Source organism: Oncorhynchus mykiss, chromosome 8 (genome assembly GCF_013265735.2).
Source record: "Oncorhynchus mykiss isolate Arlee chromosome 8, USDA_OmykA_1.1, whole genome shotgun sequence".
In the NCBI taxonomy this organism is placed as follows: domain Eukaryota; kingdom Metazoa; phylum Chordata; class Actinopteri; order Salmoniformes; family Salmonidae; genus Oncorhynchus; species Oncorhynchus mykiss.
Window position 1 is genome coordinate 2,738,482 of NC_048572.1, and position 22,351 is coordinate 2,760,832.

Sequence of the window (22,351 nt, forward strand, 5' to 3'; positions counted from 1 at the left end):
AGTCCTCAACACAACAGTTCTCAACATAACACAATCCACAGAACAAAACAGACCTCAGCACATCGTTCAATACAACACATTAATATCCAACCTATAGGCCTGCATCCCTTAAAATAGTTATTCTAGAAATTATTAATTTAAAAGATTTTCTTAAATGTGTATTTTTTTTCTTGGATTGTGATGTTGTCTGTTTTAGTAGTAGTATTTTTATGCAATTGATGTCGATATTGTTGATTGATCAAATTGTTAACATATTGTTGATATAGGCTAATTTGAACTTGCTCGACTGGTGAGAATTAGCTTTAAATTGATACATATTGACATTGGTGTGATAAAATGTGGATTTATGTGTACTGTCTCTGTCAAATAAGTTCAATGAATAAAAATAAACAAATACAGCATTGCATTGATATATAACCTGCTCACGTGAAGCATTTGCACTTCCGCTTTTATCTGAAATCCACTGCTGGAAACAAACTTCAGTAGGACTATAATCCTATTGAGAAAGAACCTGCGTAGAGATAAACAGGGAGCAAGAGAGGAGAAAGGACGTCAAGAGGAAACCATCTGGCATTTCTTAAAAATATATATATATTTCAGGTTAATTTGAATTGGGACCGATACAAGCACATTGACATATTGACAAAACAATATAAGCTAAACCAGCTCCAAAGCCTGCACAATTACGGTTAAACTTGATTTATAAACGTTGCAATATTTTTATAGAATTATACCTATGCTGGATGTGTTGTGGAAGTACAACAAAAATTATCCCAAATCTCCAACAAGGCCTATAGGTTTTCACATAGTTTTTCACTATAGTGGTCTGTAAATGCTTCTTTCACGTGAATATTTCGATTAGATTCTAGTCCCAATGGAAGCACAGAAAACAACCTCAAGACGCTGAAGACAATATGGTAGTAGTGTCTCATCTAAGAGACAACATTAAAATGCTTTAACAGGGTCTTCATCACTCTCCAATCAAAGTGGTGAGATTTTCTTTCAAGTACGTCTACATTTTACTCTAAAAGCGTATAGGTTAGTATATGTATGATAGGCTAGTATATTTAAGATATAGTGTATAGGTTAGTATATTTATGATGTAGAGTATAGGCTAGTAAATGTATGATATAGTGTATAGGTTATGGCTAGTATATTTATCATGAAGAGCAGGCGGATTTCACCCTCAATTGGATGTTGATAGGCACGGTTAACTATATTACACTATATATATATTGTACTGTGGTAGTTATTATTGTATAATAGTATAGTTATAGTAGCCTATTTGACAGTAAATATTATGATTTGACCCTGTGTGTCTGAGTGTTAATTTCGCTCCCGCGCTGAGATTCTAAGGGTTGGGGCTCTAGTCTCTCCGAGCAGATGGATCCGGTCCGGGCTCGAACTCACTGCGCATCTGGCGCTTCCTGCGCTGTCCGCGAGGCTGCTCCACGAGCTAAGCCCTATTAGCACCGTCTACCGCGCAACTGGTGCCTCGCGCACAGACAGCGCGCTTTGCCTGGTTGAAAAGCTTAATCCTCACGTGCGACAACTGGCCTTCATCAAGCCTCGAGGCAAAACAATCGAATTACTTAATTTACTCACGGGCTTGTGGGCCTTGAGAACTTAATTTTTTATTAAAAAGCATATATTAGGCTAAACCTTCCATAATGTGTGTGTTTCATGATTTTGTTTTGTGGTTATAATTTCTCATTTGAATTATGATGTTATTTAGAAGAAATGCAGTATAATATTATTGAGATGAGTGAGTGTTGTGGTGGTTATTTAGGGGTAGGCCTGAGACCTGTATAGGAACAGATGGAGAAATTGTTTGTTAATTAAAGATTAAGAGTAAATAACGGCGTCTTAAGGGCCTGTCTGCCTGCCTGCCTGCCTGCCTGCCTGTCTGTCGGTCTGTCTGCCTGTCGGTCTGCATGTCGGTCGGTCTGTAGCGGGGTCTGTGGTGACTGGTCCTTATAATGACACAAGTCATAATTTAAATATCACACCAATGCAGTTCAAACACAACCGCTGTTTAAGTTTAACATTGGTTAACGTGTCTGCGCGCATGTTGAAGTTGCCGGTTTTGAGTGGAGTGGGCGGGTGGATTTAGCATCTCCTGGAGTAATTTCGATAATTCGGGTTAAATAAGCAGAGCTCCGGGCTTTAAAACACTAAAAGCACCGTTCTGCCCTTGCGCTTAGACTCGCTTAATGTTCTCTCACCCTCCCTCTCTCCTTCTCTCTCCCTCAGTGCGTGTGTTATATCTGACAGACTGCTAGAGTAGTTCAGCACTGAGGCAGACAGACAGAGAGCTGCAGGGCCTGACCGGAAGCACAGCCTTCTGTTATTCCACATGTATCTTTTCCTCTCTACACTCCTCTCTCAATTCAATTCAATGGGCTTTATTGGGAAACATATGTTAACATTGCCAAAGCAAGTGAGGTAGATAATATACAAAAGTGAAATAAACAATAAAAATGAACAGTAAACATTCCACTCACAGAAGTTCCAAAAGCATAAAGACATTACAAACGTCATATTATGTATATATACAGTGTTGTAACAAATCCCTCCTCTCTCTCTACCAGCAGACGCTCCTGTCTCTCTACTGGACAGTTACCAGCAGACCTTCCTCTCTCTCTCTCTACCAGCCCCTTACCTGCAAACCCCCCTTTCTCTCTACCTTCCTCTCTCTCTACCGGCAGACCTCTCTCTCTACTGGACAGTAACCAGCAGACCCTCCTCTCTCTCTACCCTCCTCTCTCTCTACTGGCAGACCATCCTATCTCTCTATCCTCTCTCTCTACCGGCTGTTATCAACAGGCTCTCTCTCGCTCTTTCTTTCACTTTCTCTCGCTCTCTCGCTCTACCGGCCTGTTTACCATCTAACTGGCTCCAGGTGAGTGCGGGTGGTTGAGATCATCATACTGACCGCTGTCTCGCACTGGCCTCCCGGTCTTAACCGAATATTAAACGGTATAATAAGCTGACCTCCATTCATGCGCCCGCCACTCACACAATGGCGTCAGAGTATTGTTTCGACCTGCGCTTGAGCCCCGGTTGAAGAGGCTCTATCCAAGCCGAAAAAGAAAAGAGATGAGTCGGTATCTCAGTTTCTCTCATGAGCTGAAGCCCTATCACCCTTCCGCCCGAGCGCAGAGCAGAAACACACACACACACAAACTTACCCTGGTGATATCACAAAGCCTTAACAATTCACTGTGAAATACCATTTTGTTAGCCTATAAATGTATGTTATAAATGTCCATGTTCCATTAGCGACATAAGAGAAAAGGAACGAGGTTTATTCCTCAGAGCTGTTAGCAGAAATTATCTCCTGATTGTTCTCGTTATTAATCTCCACGAAATGATCTTCTTCCCAGGTAGTGCACGCATTCAATATTTATGATTCCGATCAAAACATAAAATCTTCGTTATTTCCAAATACATCTGGAGCATATTTTTACTGTTTAATGTCGAGTCTATTAGATTTAAAAACAATGAGGATAACATAATAATAATAACCACAATAAAATGTCTGTAAATAGACACAATAATGGCAATAATTAAACACCAATAATAAGGATAACAATAACAATAAAACATCAATAATAATAGTACTAGTAATGGGCTCGTAATATGCTAATAGTAGTAGTTATAATAATTGGTTTAATAGAGATTCGGCGACGTGCACGGCAATGGAGTGCTATGTTTGAAAAAATGAAAAACATTAAACACATTTAGTTTAAACGAAAATAGATTTGTAAGTAATAATCAATATATAAACCAGGGGATGTTTTAAAAGCAACTTACATTTCTGTTGAACATCCAATTCCTGTTGTAATAGCCTAGGTTTAATCCATGTGGGTGAAACGAAGAAAGCAAATACAAACGAGAAAATGTCCACAAAAATTGATGAAAGAGTGTCGGTTCCTTATTAGGGAAGATACAATATTTATTCCTTGTCTCTTGGGATGGAAGCAGCTCTTCTATTGTCCTCCATCCATTCCTCAGTGCTGATGCTTAATTTTCTAACTATATTATCAGGGGACCACCGACGACATCACAACAGAAATACCCTGCAAGTACAAAATCGGCGCGCCAGCCGGTGTGACTGGTACAGAGGGGAAACGCTCCGGTTTCACCAGCTTTCTGCGGCTCTACGCAGGGACTTTTTACATTTCTTTCGTTTTGGGGATTTTAACGGAAATCGTTTATTTGATCAAGCGGGTTACCGGAGCAAGAACATGTCAGCCACATTTCCCGGCCTGGTCCATGATTCCGAGGTATTTATTTACTATCACTCTTCTTCATTCTTCATTATAAATAACATTAAGGAATATTCTCTATCAGTTATATTAATCACAACTGTTTGTGAGACTACATGCAGATTTAGAGTACAAATCATTGTGAATGGGTCTCCAGAAAACAGGGCTTCGTATATCGTGGGACCGGGGATAGGACTGTCTTGGTGTAATGGGGGTTGTTTTAGTGTGGAGAGAGAGAGGCAGATGAGCCTCCTGTGTGTAAAACCAGTAACAGAAGTGATTAGAACATTATGGTGGCTCATCCTACTCACCTGCCATCCGGCTCGCGTAAAGCTGAGACCGCAGTTCGATAGTAATAATATACAAATAAAAATAGAGCAACATGAGCTCTAAAACGATGAACCCAGCATGACAGAACCGTGAACAACATGCACATACAAACACCATGGGCTCGTGGAATGACATATGCATGTATTTTTTTCTAAGCGTCTTGTGTGTTTCAGTTGTGTCAACGTGTGTGAGAACATGTTTGGGAGACAGCTGGCAGTTAAAGAGATTGTAAATGAAATGACACTGCTGAGATTTTCCTTTCCTTTCTTCCTCTCAGATACGTCATGACGGGTCCAACAGTTATCGTCTGATGCAACTCGGTTGCCTCGAGAGCGTTGCCAACTCTTCGGTGGCCTACAGCTCGTCCTCGCCGCTCACAGCCTACCCCCCGGCGGCCACAGAGTTCGCCTCGCCCTACTTCTCCACCAACCACCAGTACACCCCCCTGCACCACCAGTCCTTCCACTATGACTTCCAGCACTCCCACCCAGCCGTGGGCCCAGAAGCATATGGCCTCAACTCTCTCCACTCCGGGCAGTACTACCAGCAGATTCACCATGCAACACATGGAGATGCAGACTTCATCAACCTGCACAGTGCCCGTGCACTCAAGTCCTCGTGCCTGGATGATCAGCAGAGGCGCGAGTTGGGCTGCCTGGACGCTTACCGGCGACATGACCTGTCTTTGATGACGTCACACGGCGGACAGTATAGCATGCACCACGACCAGAGGCTCCTGCCTGCGGCAGGTCTGGGGCTCCCAACCCCTGGGGCGGATGACCTGCAGGTACCTCCTCTCCTCTCTTGTCTTGTCTTCTCTCCCCTACTCTCCTCTCTTGTCTTCTCTCCCCTTCTCTCCTCTGTTCCTCTCCTCTCTGCTCCTCTCCTCTCCTTTTCTCTCCTCTCCCCTCTTCTCAACTCCTCTCCACTCCTTTCTGCTCCTCTCCCCTCCCCTTACCCTCCCCCTTCACCTCTCCCCTCCTATCTTCTCCTCTCCCCTACTTCTCACCTCTTCTCACCTCCTCTCCACTCCTTTCTGTTCCCCTCCTATCTTCTCCTCTCCCCTAATCCCTGCTCCTCTCCCCTACTCCCTGCTCCTCTCCTCTCCTCTCCTCTCCTCTCTTCTCTTCTCTTCTCTTCTCCTCTCTTCTCCTCTCCTCTCCTCTCCTCTCCTCTCCTCTCCTCTCCTATCTTCTCCTCTCCCCTAATCCCTGCTCCTCTCCCCTACTCCCTGCTCCTCTCCTCTCCTCTCCTCTCCTCTCCTCTCCTCTCCTCTCCTCTCCTCTCCTCTCCTCTCCTCTCCTCTCCTCTCCTCTCCCATCTTCTCCTCTCCTCTCCTCTCCCCTACTCCCTGCTCCTCTCCACACCTCTCCTGTCTTTTTACTCCTCTCTCCTCTCCCGTCATCTCCCCTCCTCTCTGCTCATCTCCTCTTCCTTCCTCTCCACTCCACTCTTCTCCTCTCCCCCACTGTTGTAATCCTGATCAAACACCAAGTCTGAACACAGCTGCTGACATTTTTTATCCAATAGCCACACTGGCTATAATGAACTACAAAGTCATTTTCAGGCCCTAACTGAGAGAGACACAGACACAGACACAGACACAGACACAGACAGACAGACAGACAGACAGACAGACAGACAGACAGACAGACAGACAGACAGACAGACAGACAGACAGACAGACAGACAGACAGACAGACAGACAGACAGACAGACAGACAGACAGACAGAGTACTCACCGTGTATATAACCCGTTTAAGAATGGACATTGCCATTGACATTGCCATTGTTCCACCATTTTAAAGTAGTCAACTGGGTCTTGATTCCTATCAGTTGGGAAAAATCAGACAATGAATTAGAACAAAATGTACTACTTTAAAATGGATGTAGTCTCAATGGCGCCCGTGCTGTAACATACGCTATAATGGCACAGATACAAAGATGAGTCCTCTATCTATCTCTATGGTCAGAGTCCGTCTCCGCCCTTTCCAGACACAGACACTAGCCCAGCTCTGTTCCCTCTCACGCGTTGCAGTCCTTTTGAAAAGCAGCAGGAGGAGGGTTCAGTCAAAATAGAAACAGAACATTCCATGTATGACAGTCGATACCTACATTAGGCTAATATTATACTCGATGGAGAGAAATTGAATCAAAATGGGTCAAATGAAGATGAAGTAATCTAGAACAAAAGGAAATAGAATAAATGCTGCATTTAAACGGTTAATCTGAGAAATCCACTTCCATTATGCAGTCCACCCTCTACTTTACCCCATATGCACGTGACATATATTTTAACTATTCTTTTAGATGTAAAGAAATAGTGTGTGTGTGTGTGTCCGGCTGGTGAGGCGGTGTGAAGCCGCTGTGTCTCTCTCCTCTGAAAGGCGGATTAAGGGATCCGGGTTCGCGGCACAATGGGTCGCGGGAGCTCCATAAAGCACCGTAGTTTATCCAATTACCGACTTAATGTCAATCAACCGGTTCTTTATGCAGCAACATCTGAGCTGCGGCTCCGGTTAAACACGCTACACGGGACAGAAAAATCATTCCTTTATTACAATATTCCGTTTTAAACTGAACAACCAAACTGCTAGGATACCAGAAGTAATTCAACTGGTAGGATAATATATATTTACTCAATTAATCATATTAATATAGAGCTATTGTAGAACTACTTTACTCGTAAGTAATATTAATATAGGTTTAAATTATAACTAATTGATCAACACTATTAATATAGGGTTATGTGATAACTACTTGATTAATAATATGTTTTTATTTAACTACTTGATTCGTAATATTAATATAAGTTTATATGTGTATTATTAATTATATTTGTTTTTGTAAATAATAAAACAAATATTTTATTGTCACAAACACCTGATAGGTTTAATGTGTTGTTTTACAGGGTCAGTCATAGTAGTATGATAGGTCATGTTCTACAGGGTCAGTCATAGTAGTATGATAGGTGTTGTTTTACAGGGTCAGTCATAGTAGTATGATAGGTGTTGTTTTACAGGGTCAGTCATAGTAGTACAGCGCCACTGGAGCACATTAGGGTTAAATTCCTTGGTCAAGGGCACATCGACTGATAGATTAATCTGATAACTACTTTATTAATATTGATAAAGGTTCATATTATAACTAGTTCATTAATATTATAGGTGTATAGGATGACTACTTTACTAATAATATTAATATAGGTGTATATGATAACTTCTTTACTAATAATATTAATATAGGTGTATATGATAACTACTTTATTAATAATATAGGTGTATATGATAACTACTTTACTAATAACATTAATATAGGTGTATATGTTAATATTAATATAGGTGTATATGATAACTACTTTATTAATACTATTAATATAGGTGTATATGATAACTACTTTATTAATACTATTAATATAGGTGTATATGATAACTACTTTATTAATAATATTAATATAGGTGTATATGATAACTAGTTCATTAATATTAATATAGGTGTATATGATAACTACTTTATTAATAATATTAATATAGGTGTATATGATAACTAGTTCATTAATATTGATATAGGTGTACGTGATAACTATTTTTCTAATAATATTAATATAGGTGTATATGATAACTACTTTATTAATAATATTAATATAGGTGTATATGATAACTAGTTCATTAATATTGATATAGGTGTACGTGATAACTATTTTTCTAATAATATTAATATAGGTGTATATGATAACTACTTTATTAATAATATTAATATAGGTGTATATGATAACTAGTTCATTAATATTGATATAGGTGTACGTGATAACTATTTTTCTAATAATATTAATATAGGTGTATATGATAACTACTTTACTAATAATATTAATAACATAGCGTACCATAGCATAGTAAAATAGTCTCCTTTTAGGATCTGTAACAATAATTATTATAATAATGGGGATGGTGTTCTAGATCCAATTGCCTACCATATTTTTTTTTCCTGTTGTGAATATTATCTTATTTAGACTATGATGGTGATGAGGATAACCGATATTGTGATTCTGATTATAAGAATATTGTTTTTATTTAAAGTTCATATATTTCAATATGTCACCATCTTTGCCACTTTCGTTATGTAGATTGTTATTAGACATGTGAGTGGTCTGTTGGTAGGCAGGGTAGAAAGACACACACGGGCCATTAGAATAGGTCTTCGCCCTTCTTTAGAAAATAAAGGCACGTGAACCTGAGTAGAACAGATGCGGTCTGATCCAGCGCGCGCAGAAACAGACATAGCATCTTTGAGAACATAAAGAGATTTTCATGCTCAACAAAAGAGCTGCCACACCTTTCCCCCGTCAGGCTCCCTAACCCTAACCCTTTCTCCTGTTAGACACTTAATGTATGCAAGACCTTTGCGTTTTGTATATTGATTTTATAATCACTTTAGCTTCGGAGTAAAAATATACTATAGAGACAGAGTTTGTTAAAAAGACTTACACGGCCTGTTCCGTGTGGCATGAGATAGACAGCCGAGTGTTTTATTTTAAACAGGGCTGTGTCTGTGCTCGACCGCCTTGCGGCTCACACCGGGGATTAACGAGGTTCTTGTTCCTAGGCCATCATTGTAAATAAGAAGTTGTTCTTAACTGACTTGCCTAGTTAAATAAATATAATAGTAATCATGCATTAATAATGTCCAGGGAGAAACAAATGAGAATCAAAAAAGAGACACATTCAGCTCCGCACAGTGCGTCAACTTCAGGATGGGCGAGAACGCTCAGCCCACGGTGGCGTGTGTGTGTGGATATCTGCGCCTACCTGTTGTTACCGATCCTAACCACAAATGTGGTAGCATGTAAAACCTGTTAAAAATGCCCGCGTGCAAAGCCTGGTATCAGAATGACTGAGGAACACGGGCTCTATTTTAAAGGAAGAGTGGATTAACTGCCTTGTTCAGGGGTAGAAGGACAGATGTATATCTTGTCAGCTCGGGGATTCGATCTTGCAGCCTTCCGGTTACTAGGCCAACGCTCTAACCACTAGGCTACTTGCTACCACATTCTTTATTGTTATTATTCATACGATTATTATTATTATTATTGCTGTTGTTGTTATTATTAATAATGTGACACCGTTTCAGGGCTCCGTCGAGGCGCAGTGCGGGCTCATGCTCAATGGCCAAGGTGGCGTCATCCGAAGAGGTAAGGCACCTTACAACACACACTTTAGACACACATTAACATGAATACCCATCTCTTTCTCTGTCTGGTAAACTGAAGAATCGAACAGACAAGACGGAATCTAAATCAAGTGAAAATATATTGTTGTTGAATTAGCCAATATTATGACACACCACGGTACTATTTTACATTTTCTGTCAGATTGTATTTAAAGTTGTTAAATTAGTATGTGAAATGTCCTATCATGCATGCAGGCACTTTCACTTCAAACCAGACAATTCTACTACTCTGCCTGAAGCTGTAATGTCGGATTTCCTTCACGCTTTCAGTACAACTTCCATTGTAGAATAGAGTGTGCATAATCCTCTGATCAGTCATTCTCAAACCAACTCTATTATGAAAAGTAACAATGAAAATAATAAATAAAAATCATATTGCCTAACAACAACAACAAGAAACTATAATATTAATAATAACAATAACAGTTATAGTAATTGTTATAATGACAGCAATAATAACAGTTATAGTTGCTTGATAGTAATAATTACAGCTTTAATAACAGTAAAAGCAGTAATAACATAACTAATAAAAAAATCCTGAAAAAAGGTGGTTTGCTTGATAGGTTGTTTTAAAGTGTTTATGGGATGGCAGGTAGCCTAGTGGTTAAGAGTGTTGGGCCAATAACCAATAAGTCGCTGGTTTGAATCCCGAGCTAGGTGAATCATCTTTTGATGTGCCGTTGAGCAAAGAACTTAACCCTAATTGCTTCTGTAAATGCATTTAAAATGTCTAAAACCATAGTTTTGGCATTTTATCCATGAAATGTAATACGAATTTATGCCAATTGCCTCTGTTTATAGTTTATCAAAGTGAATTTAAGGTAGCCTGAACATGTGAAAATGGGTTTGGTGTCTCTAGCTTGAACGGTTCAAGAGCTACTGTTGGTATATTATTTTATGCAAAATATACAGTACATACTTATAGTAGATAAACGTTTTAAAATAGTTTACGCTCTAGAGCGGGCGGAATACATGGAATTATAATTCATCTAGAGTTGTGCTTTCACTTTAGCAAGAACAGCTAACAATCATTTAACAGTGTTATCCTTCACAGTAATAACTGAAGGATGTTTTTATTTCTTCTTTATTTCTTTAATTTCACCTTTATTTAACCGGGTAGGCCAGTTGAGAACAAGTTCTCATTTACAACTGCGACCTGGCCAAGATAAAGCAAAGCAGTTCGACAAAAAACAACACAAAGTTACTCATTTCATAGTGTTGGCCTTCACAGTAATAACCAAATTATGTTTTGATAATTTCATTGTGTTGGCCTTCACAATAATAACTGAAATATGTTTTCATGTCATTAGTAAAGACTTATGACTGTTTTTATTATTTGTTATCATTGATAAATTGGAAATTAACTGTATAATGAAATATAGCCTAATGATGTAGAACGAGATAATTCGAACTCTGAAATACTGTTTCTGCTGATTTTAATCCACGAAACTGTTGACACAAGACTTTTCCAGATGTTCAGCGTGGTAAAATTAATATCAATTTTAAAAAATGAAAATAAGATAAAAAACAACAACATTTTAGCTTGAGCTTGGTAAGGAGAACAAAGAGCGAACTGCTTTCCTGGAATTTTTACCTGTTATCTGTTGCTGTGATAGTATTTTTCAGTATTTCATCATCTCCACATCTATCACTCCAGGATTAATGCTAAATTGTAATTATTTTGCCTCTATGGCCTATTTATTGTCTTCCTCCCTACTCTTCTACATTTGTACATAGATTTTTGTATTCTGTTATTGACTGTGTTTGTTATGTGTAACACTGTGTTGTTGTTTTTGTCGCACTGCTTTGCTTTATCTTGGACAGGTCGCAGTTGTAAATGAGAACTTGTTCTCAACTAGCCTACCTGGTTAAATAAAGGTGAAAAAAATAAAATAAATAATGTTTACCTTATCACTCTCTGTTGCTGTAGTAGTATTTTTACCTGTTATCTGTTGCTGTGATCTATCAAATACGTCGTTATTTTTCTGTTATTCTCTAGCTTTACATACGTGTAATTTTCCACTAAGCAGCCTGTATCTAGTTGTTTAATAAACAGTGCAGGTGCGTGTGTGTGTTACTCTGTCTTGGTGTTGTGTTTTGGAGAGTTCTGGAGGATTGATACGGGAATCCCTCCGCTATCACTTTCGGTTAATGGTGTGCAGGATTTAGCCGCGAGCTCCACTGCTCCAACCATCACAACCAATAATCTTTGCTTTACCTCGCGCTCCCGTATCGATAGCTTCTCTCGCCTCCGGCGGCCGCTTTGATATGCTAATGCAGCGCGGCCCGAATTCAGCTGAGATCATATTAATGTTGTTCTTTCTGACGCCGGCTTTGGCGCCATGAATATTCACACAACCTTTTTCAAAAGAAATGTCTCCAGAAACGCGGCTCCTACTTAGAGCAGTGTCTGTGTTTTAATCACCAGTATCCCACCAAGCCTTCAGCATCTGATCAAGCTTATCACCAGACGTGTGCCCTCTACGTGCATGCGCCCTCTCTCAGACGGCTGCTGGGTTTGTGTGGGCTGTGCTGTCTTGTGACAGGTGCTCTAAACATTGTTTTTAAAATAGGAAGAGAATGACATTTGGCCCGTGTCTCTTTTTCTTTAATTTTCGTGGCAAACTTGTAAAAGGCGCTTGATTCCGCGTGTGATCCCGCCGCCGCTCGCGCCGCCGCCCGAGGCTACTCTCCACTGCTTAAATAGCGCTATCGCCTCTGGGCCCACGCGCTCCACCGCACTACCGGCAAAAGCTCTTTTTCCATTGCCCGTGGCAACATAAAATACAAACTACTTTGATTCAAAACATTTTTTGAGGAATTAATATGATGTGAACTCACAGCTTTCAGAGACGTGAGTCTGACTGACAGGCCAGGCAGGAAACTGTCACACAGCTGGACTTCACACACGACTATCACACTCACATACACAAGCACAAGCACACGCACGTGTTTATTTGTTGTGTTACTGTGTTGTGTCTAGGAGGTACCTGTGTGGTGAACCCGACAGATCTGTTCTGCTCTGTCCCTGGCCGTCTGTCCCTCCTGAGCTCAACCTCCAAATATAAAGTCACCATCGCTGAGGTGAAGAGACGCCTCTCGCCTCCAGAGTGTCTCAACGCCTCACTACTGGGCGGAATCCTCCGCAGGTACACACACACACACACACACACACACACACACACACACACACACACACACACACACACACACACACACACACACACACACACAAATGATAACAAAAACACGAACAATAGAGTAAAACATTTGTATTTTAGGTTCTGATGACAGTTTTACACTCATGAGGTTTTTCTGAAAGTGATCGGTATTGTATTGTTGATACTCATGTTTCATTGATAGTGACGTGATTATATATGCTGGGGTTACACATTCATACATGGCAAAACAGATAGGCAAAAAGTAATACAAAGAAAATAGATTTGAAGTGTCTGTTATCTGAGAGATAAACAGATGCCTTATGTTAATTTGACCCAGTTTCTCACAGCAGAAAAAGAATCCTGTAGCAACAAGGAATGGGAATTATTATGTGGATTATAATTAATGGGAATGTTTTATAGTGGTTAATTCATTTTTGGTATTGATGTGAAGATGTGATCATGTATTTTAATGCAGAGCTAAGTCTAAGAATGGTGGTCGTTGTCTGAGAGAGAAGTTGGATCGACTTGGACTCAACCTGCCAGCTGGACGGAGAAAAGCTGCCAACGTTACACTCCTCACCTCTCTGGTGGAAGGTAGGAATAATTGATCACTCTATCAATTTACACCAAATAAAACTCATCCTTCTATCAATCTACACCTAATAAATCTCATCCCTCCATCAATCTACACCTAATAAAACTCATCCCTCTATCAATCTACACCTAATAAAACTCATCCCTCTATCAATCTACACCTATTAAAATTCCCTCCGCTATCAATCTACACCTAATAAAACTCATCCCTCTATCAATCTACACCTAATAAAACTCATAATTCTATCAATTTACACCTATTAAAATTCCCTCCGCTATCAATCTACACCTAATAAAACTCATCCCTCTATCAATCTACACCTAATATAACTAATCCCTCTATCAATCTACACCTAATAAAACTCATCCCTCTATCAATCTACACCTCCTAGTAAAACTCATGACTCTATACTATTATGTTTGTAGGTGAGGCGCTCCACCTGGCTAGAGACTTTGGTTATACGTGTGAGACAGAGTTTCCTACCAAGGCAGTAGGAGAACACCTTGCCAGTCAACACAATGAACCCAAGGAGACCAACGCACGCAAGAAGATGGTGCTGGCCACCAAGTAAGACACACACACACACGCACCCTTATTTACTCTTATATATAGATTTTTTTCACTCTTTATTCAATGCACACTTTATTTTATTTATGTGTCAATTAATCCCGAATGGGATTGGTTGCCAGTTGACATGAAAATACACATTTTATTCATTGATTAATTCTGAAAATAAAAAATAAAACATTCAGAGACACACACACTGAACCCTTAACCTCTAACCCCTAACCTATGACATTTAGGCAGATCTGTAAAGAGTTTCAGGACCTGTTGAGTCAGGACCGTTCTCCTCTTGGCTCCTCCAGACCCACACCTATACTGGACCTGGATATACAGAGACACCTCACACACTTCAGGTACGCACACACACACACACACACACACACACACACACACACACACACACACACACACACACACACACACACACACACACACACACACACACACACACACACACACACACACACACACACACACACACACACACACTAATATGCAAAGTCCTAAAAATAGTCAAAGCCACTCTGCTACCCAAGGGTTAGAGGTTAGGGTTAGGGTTAGCTTCTACCCCCAAGTCATAGACTGTTCTCTCTGCTACCCCCAAGTCATAGACTGTTCTCTCTGCTACCCCCAAGTCATAGACTGTTGTCTCTGCTACCCCCAAGTCATAGACTGTTGTCTCTGCTACCCCCAAGTCATAGACTGTTGTCTCTGCTACCCCCAAGTCATAGACTGTTGTCTCTGCTACCCCCAAGTCATAGACTGTTGTCTCTGCTACCCCCAAGTCATAGACTGTTGTCTCTGCTACCCCCAAGTCATAGACTGTTGTCTCTGCTACCCCCAAGTCATATACTGTTGTCTCTGCTACCCCCAAGTCATAGACTGTTCTCTCTGCTACCCCCAAGTCATATACTGTTGTCTCTGCTACCCCCAAGTCATAGACTGTTCTCTCTGCTACCCCCAAGTCATAGACTGTTGTCTCTGCTACCCCCAAGTCATAGACTGTTCTCTCTGCTACCCCCAAGTCAAAGACTGTTCTCTCTGCTACCCCCAAGTCATAGACTGTTCTCTCTGCTACTGCACTGCAAGCGGTACTGATGCACCAAGTCTGGAACCAACAGGACCCTGAACAGCTTCTACCCCCAAGACGGCTAAATAGTAAAATGGTTAACCAAATAGTTAGTAAAATAGTTAACTAAATAGTTAGTAAAATAGTCAGCTACACTTACCATCTGCATTGACTCTTTTTGCACTAACTTTAACTCTTCATATACATTGCTATCACCTCGTATCCCTGCACATAGATTCAGTACTGGTACCATGTGTATATAGCCAAGTTATTACCTCATACCCCTGCACATGGTCTCAGTTTATTTTACCTTTATTTAACCAGGCAAGTCAGTTAAGAACAAATTCTTATTTTCAATGACAGCCTAGGAACAGTGGGTTAACTGCCTGTTCAAGGGCAGAATGACAGATTTGTACCTTGTCAGCTCGGGGGTTTGAACTTGCAACCTTCCGGTGTCCAACGCTCTAACCACTAGGCTACCCTGCCGCCCCCAGTACTGGTACCATGTGTATATAGCCAAGTTATCGTTACTCATCGTGGATTTATTATTACCTGTTGTTTACCAAGCATGTGACACATAACATTTATATTTATTATGGATCCCCGTTTGCTGCAACCAAGGAAGCAGATTGTCTTCCTGGGGTCCGGCAAAATTAAGGCAGTTATACAATTTAAAAAACATTACAATACGTTCATAACATATTTCACAACATATTAAGTGTGTGCCCTCAGGCCCCTACTCTACTACCACATATCTACAACGCAAAATCCATGTGTACGTGTGTGTATAGTGCATATGTTTGCATGCGTCTGTGCCTATGTTTGTGTTGCTTCACAGTCCCCACTGTTCATAAGGTGTATTTTTTTGCCTGTTTTTAAATCTGATTCTACTGCTGCATCAGTTACCTGATGTGGAATAGAGTTCCATGTAGTCATGGCTCTATGTAGTACTGTGTGCCTCCTATAGTCTGTTCTGGACTTGGGGACTGTGAAGAGACCTCTGGTGATATGTGTTGTGGGGTATGCATAGGTGACTGAGCTGTGTGCCAGTTGTTTAAACAGACAGCTTAGTGCTTTCAACCAGCTTCACTACTAATGTCTGTGCTTAGGGTTATATAATGTGTATTTATTTATATGTGTGTGTGTATTCTCCAGTCTGATCACCCATGGGTTTGGGACTCCGGCGGTGTGCGCAGCTCTTAGCACCTTCCAGACCGTTCTCAGTGAGATGCTCAACTTCCTGGACAAACAATCTGCTGCTGGGAACCATGGGAAAACCTCAGGTCAGGAGACGGAAAAGACCGGAAACGCCCGTAAAAACAGCGAACCGCTCAATAAAGAGGAGAAAGCTGAAAAGACAGAGTAACCCCTTCCCTGTGCCTTGGGAGGATGAGCTATAGAGGCAGATATGTTTATTAATTCTGAACAACAGGAAATAGAGACATGGACTTCTGGTCACCGCCATCTGGGAGCCAACGGGAGAGGAGCACACTGTTCTTCCTTCAGCCTCCACCTGAACAGTGCAATTAATGCCATCAGAGTGTTTACCATTTTAGAATTGTGAGACTGGGGTCTGGGGTTACCATGTTGGTGAGACTGTGAGACTGGGGTTACCAAGTTGGTGAGAGTGTGAGACTGGGGTTACCATGTTGGTGAGAGTGTGAGACTGGCGTTACCATGTTGGTGAGAGTGTGAGACTGGGGTTACTATGTTGGTGAGACGGGGTCTGAGGTTACCATGTTGGTGAGAGTGGGGTTACTATGTTGGTGAAACTGGGGTTACTATGTTGGTGAGAGTGTTAGACTGGGGTTACTATGTTGGTGAGAGTGTGAGACTGGCGTCTGGGGTTACTATGTTGGTGAGAGTGTTAGACTGGGGTCTGGGGTTACTATGTTGGTGAGACTGGGGTTACTATGTTGGTGAGAGTGTTAGACTGGGTTACTATGTTGGTGAGAGTGTGAGACTGGCGTTACTATGTTGGTGAGTGTGAGACTGTGGTTACTATGTTGGTGAGACTGGGGTCTGGGGTTACTATGTTGGTGAGAGTGTGAGACTGTGGTTACTATGTTGGTGAGAGTGTGAGACTGGGGTTACTATGTTGGTGAGAGAGTTAGACTGGGGTTACTATGTTGGTGAGAGTGTGAGACTGGGGTTACTATGTTGGTGAGAGTGTGAGACTGGGGTTACTATGTTGGTGAGAGTGTAAGACTGGGGTTACTATGTTGGTGAGAGTGTGAGACTGGGATTACTATGTTGGTGAGAGTGTGAGACTGGGGTTACTATGTTGGTGAGAGTGTGAGACTGGGGTTACTATGTTGGTGAGAGTGTGAGACTGGGGTTACTATGTTGGGGAGACTGGGGTTTGGGGTTACTATGTTGGTGAGAGTGTTAGACTGGGGTTACTATGTTGGTGAGACTGGGGTTACCATGTTGGTGAGAGTGTGAGACTGGGGTTACTATGTTGGTGAGACTGGGGTTTGGGGTTACTATGTTGGTGAGAGTGTGAGACTGGGGTTACTATGTTGGTGAGAGTGTGAGACTGGGGTTACTATGTTGGTGAGAGTGTGAGACTGGGGTTACTATGTTGGTGAGACTGGGGTTTGGGGTTACTATGTTGGTGAGAGTGTTAGACTGGGTTACTATGTTGGTGAGACTGGGGTTACCATGTTGGTGAGAGTGTGTGACTGGGGTTACTATGTTGGTGAGAGTGGGGTTACTGTGTTGGTGAGACTGGGGTTACTATGTTGGTGAGAGTGTTAGACTGGGGTCTGGGGTTACTATGTTGGTGAGACTGGGGTTACTATGTTGGTGAGAGTGTGAGACTGGGGTTACTGTGTTGGTGAGATTGTGAGCCTGGGTTACTATGTTGGTGAGCAAGATAGACTGGGGTTACTATGTTGGTGAGAGTGTGATACTTGGGTTACTATGTTGGTGAGAGTGTGAGACTGGGGTTACTATGTTGTTGAGAGTGTGAGACTGGGGTTACTATGTTGGTGAGAGTGTGAGACTGGGGTTACTATGTTGGTGAGACTGGGGTTACTATGTTGGTGAGACTGGGGTTACTATGTTGGTGAGACTGGGGTTACTATGTTGGTGAGAGTGTGAGACTGGGGTTACTATGTTGGTGAGATTGTGAGCCTGGGTTACTATGTTGGTGAGCGAGTTAGACTGGGGTTACTATGTTGGTGAGAGAGTTAGACTGGGGTTACTGTGTTGGTGAGAGTGTGAGACTGGGGTTACTATGTTGGTGAGAGTGTGAGACTGGGGTTACTATGTTGGTGAGAGTTTGAGACTGGGGTTACTATGTTGGTGAGAGTGTGAGACTGGGGTTACTATGTTGGTGAGAGTGTGAGACTGGGGTTACTATGTTGGTGAGAGTGTGAGACTGGGGTTACTATGTTGGTGAGACTGGGGTTTAGGGTTACTATGTTGGTGAGAGTGTGAGACTGGGGTTACTATGTTGGTGAGACTGGGGTTACCATGTTGGTGAGAGTGTGAGACTGGGGTTACTATGTTGGTGAGAGTGGGGTTTGGGGTTACTATGTTGGTGAGAGTGTTAGACTTGGGTTACTATGTTGGTGAGAGTGTGAGACTGGGGTTACTATGTTGGTGAGACTGGGGTTACCATGTTGGTGAGAGTGTCAGACTGGGGTTACTATGTTGGTGAGAGTGGGGTTACTATGTTGGTGAGACTGGGGTTACTATGTTGGTGAGACTGGGGGTTACTATGTTGGTGAGAGTGTTAGACTGGGGTCTGGGGTTACTATGTTGGTGAGACTGGGGTTACTATGTTGGTGAGATTGTGAGACTGGGGTTACTATGTTGGTGAGCGAGTTAGACTGGGGTTACTATGTTGGTGAGAGTGTGAGACTGGGATTACTATGTTGGTGAGAGTGTGAGACTGGGGTTACTATGTTGGTGAGAGTGTGAGACTGGGGTTACTATGTTGGTGAGACTAGGGTTTGGGGTTACTATGTTGGTGAGAGTGTTAGACTGGGGTTACTATGTTGGTAAGACTGGGGTTACCATGTTGGTGAGAGTGTTAGACTGGGGTCTGGGGTTACTATGTTGGTGAGACTGGGGTTACTATGTTGGTGAGAGTGTGAGACTGGGGTTACTTTGTTGGTGAGAGTGTGAGACTGGGGTTACTATGTTGGTGAGGGTGTTAGAATGGGGTTACTATGTTGGTGAGAGTGTGAGACTGGGGTTACTATTTTGGTGAGAGTGTGAGACTGGGGTTACTATGTTGGTGAGAGTGTGAGACTGGGGTTACTATGTTGGTGAGACTGGGGTTTGGGGTTACTATGTTGGTGAGAGTGTTAGACTGGGGTCTGGGGTTACTATGTTGGTGAGAGTGTGAGACTGGGGTTACTATGTTGGTGAGAGTGTGAGATTGTGGTTACTATGTTGGTGAGAGTGTGAGACTGGGGTTACTATGTTGGTGAGACTGGGGTTTGGGGTTACTATGTTGGTGAGAGTGTTAGACTGGGGTTACTATGTTGGTGAGAGTGTGAGACTGGGGTTACTATGTTGGTGAGAGTGTTAGACTGGGGTCTGGGGTTACTATGTTGGTGAGACTGGGGTTACCATGTTGGTGAGAGTGTGTGACTGGGGTTAGTTACTATGTTGGTGAGAGTGGGGTTACTATGTTGGTGAGACTGGGGTTACTATGTTGGTGAGAGTGTTAGACTGGGGTCTGGGGTTACTATGTTGGTGAGAGTGTTAGACTGGGGTTACTATGTTGGTGAGAGTGTGAGACTGGGGTTACTATGTTGGTGAGACTGGGGTTTGGGGTTACTATGTTGGTGAGCGAGTTAGACTGGGGTTACTATGTTGGTGAGAGAGTTAGACTGGGGTTACTATGTTGATGAGAGTGTGAGACTGGGGTTACTATGTTGGTGAGAGTATGAGACTGGGGTTATTATGTTGGTGAGAGAGTTAGACTGGGGTTACTATGTTGGTGAGAGAGTTAGACTGGGGTCTGGGGTTACTATGTTGGTGAGAGTGTGCGCCTCTGTGTGCGCCTGTTGCTTGCCTGTGTGTGTGTGTGTGTGAGTCCAGATTTCTGAGACTAGTCCATTTTGTAATGATGACTATTCAGTTGCCATAGAAACAGTTTGTTGTGCATGTCTATCTTTGTACACTCCCCAGAACTATGTTTACGACACAAGCTCTTTGACCCTTCATAAACATTTGTATAGATATATATAAATATTTAAATAACTTTTCTTGTAGGCTTTGAACTACATATACTGTATGTTAAAACCATACCTTCTAAAATACCTGTGTTCAATAAAAACTATTGATAAAAGTTTTTTCCTACTGGTTCCTTTGTAGTGGGTGGGTCAATCAATCAATCAATACACACACACAACAAAATATACAATCACATGTTGTGGTATTGTATAATAACAGACACCGGATGTGAATCCCTCTGATAAAATATAAAACTGTTTGATCAATCTTACAGTTTGATTGAATACTCCTCCTCAATGGAAGAACTTCTGAAACAGATAAACATGAAGAATAAAGACCTGCCAGTTCCCCAGGAGAAAGAGAGATAGGTAGTGTCGTTGTGATGACTATCATTAAATGTGAAGACTGTATATTATCAAATCAATTCTCTATGTGTAATTTAATTACCCGATTAAAACTAATCACGTAACTTTAATTAACTAGGAAGTCGGGGCACCACGGGAAAATGTTTAAAAATCCTACAATGTGATTTTCGGGATTTTTTTTTCTCATTTTGTCTGTCATAGTTGAAGTGTACCTATGATGAAAATTACAGGCCTCATCTTTTTAAGTGGGAGAACTTGCACAATTGGTGGCTGACTAAATACTTTTTTGCCCCACTGTGTATACTGTCCTCTAAACCAACTACTGCATCTTGCCTATGCCGTTTGGCCATCGCTCATCCATACATTTGTTTGTACATATTCTTATTCATTACTATACACTTGTGTGTATAAGGTAGTTGTTGTGGAATTGTTAGATTACTTGTTAGATATTACTGCAAGGTCGGAACTAGAAGCACAAGCATTTTGCTAAATCACATTAACATCTGTTAACCATGTGTAAGTGACAAATAAAATTTGATTTGATTTTTTTTTTTAATACCCACGGACCTGTGTCTTGTGACTGTAGCATATGTGTAGGTATGTACGGCAGGATCAAAACGTAAAGATAGGTAGGAGCAAGCCCATGTAATGCTTTGTAGGTTAGCTGTAAAACCTTGAAATTAAATCAAATCAAATGTATTTGTCACATACATATGGTTAGCAGATGTTAATGCGAGTGTAGCGAAATACTTGTGCTTCTAGTTCCGACAATGCAGTAATAACCAACGAGTAATCTAACCTAACAATTCCAAAACTACTACCTTACACACACAAAGGGATAAAGAATATGTACATAAAGATATGAATGAGTGATGGTACAGAACGGCATAGGCAAGATCCAGTAGATGGTATCGAGTACAGTATGTACAATATAAATATGAGATGAGTAATGTAGGGTATGTAAACATTATATTAAGTAGCATTGTTTAAAGTGTCTAGTGATATATTTTACATAAATTTCCATCAATTCCCATTATTAAAGTGGCTGGAGTTGAGTCAGTGTGTTGGCAGCAGCCACTCAATGTTAGTGATGGCTATTTAACAGTCTGATGGCCTTGCGATAGAAGCTGTTTTTCAGTCTCTCGGCCCCAGCTTTGATGCACCTGTACTGATCTCGCATTCTGGATGATAGCAGGGTGAACAGGCTGTGGCTCGGGTGGTTGTTGTCCTTGATGATCTTTATGGCCTTCCTGTGACATCGGGTGGTGTAGGTGTCCTGGAGGGCAGGTAGTTTGCCCCCGGTGATGCGTTGTGCAGACCTCACTACCCTCTGGAGAGCCTTACGGTTGTGGGTGGAGCAGTTGCCGTACCAGGTGGTGATACAGCCTGACAGGATGCTCTCGATTGTGCATCTGTGCATCTATTTATGAGTACTCTTGGTTGACAAGCCAAATTCTTTCAGCCTCCCGAGGTTGAAGAGGCGCTGCTGCCCCTTCTTCACGACGCTGTCCGTGTGGGTGGACCAATTCAGTTTGTCCGTGATGTGTACGCCGAGGAACTTAAAACTTACTACC

The 22,351-nt window shown here is 41.6% G+C and overlaps 1 protein-coding gene across 2 annotated transcripts; it reads left to right on the forward strand.

Annotated features, from left to right (window-relative positions):
• The first annotated feature begins 3,984 nt into the window (after nt 1-3,984).
• LOC110529249 (transcription factor AP-2-delta-like) lies at nt 3,985-20,522 on the forward strand. 2 transcript variants are annotated; one of them, XR_005052760.1, is made up of 9 exons: nt 3,985-4,289; nt 4,879-5,388; nt 9,729-9,789; nt 12,811-12,976; nt 13,464-13,582; nt 14,009-14,150; nt 14,387-14,500; nt 16,372-17,851; nt 18,636-20,522. XR_005052760.1 is itself a non-coding variant. In XM_021611366.2 (8 exons), the coding sequence occupies exons 1-8, from the start codon at nt 4,023-4,025 to the stop codon at nt 16,580-16,582; spliced, it is 1,590 nt and encodes a 529-aa protein (XP_021467041.2). In that variant the 5' UTR covers nt 3,985-4,022; the 3' UTR covers nt 16,583-20,522. The 2 variants fall into 2 exon arrangements, 1 of the variants encoding a protein (XP_021467041.2); XM_021611366.2 differs by having other exon boundaries at nt 16,372-20,522.
• Nucleotides 20,523-22,351: the final 1,829 nt, after the last annotated feature.

Coding starts and splice junctions, on each gene's coding strand:
- LOC110529249 (XM_021611366.2), top strand. CDS start 4,023: ATGCTTAATTTTCTAACTATATTATCAGGGGACCACCGACGACATCAC. Junction 13,583..14,008: donor CCTCACCTCTCTGGTGGAAG/GTAGGAATAATT, acceptor TTATGTTTGTAG/GTGAGGCGCTCCACCTGGCT. Junction 14,501..16,371: donor AGACACCTCACACACTTCAG/GTACGCACACAC, acceptor TGTATTCTCCAG/TCTGATCACCCATGGGTTTG.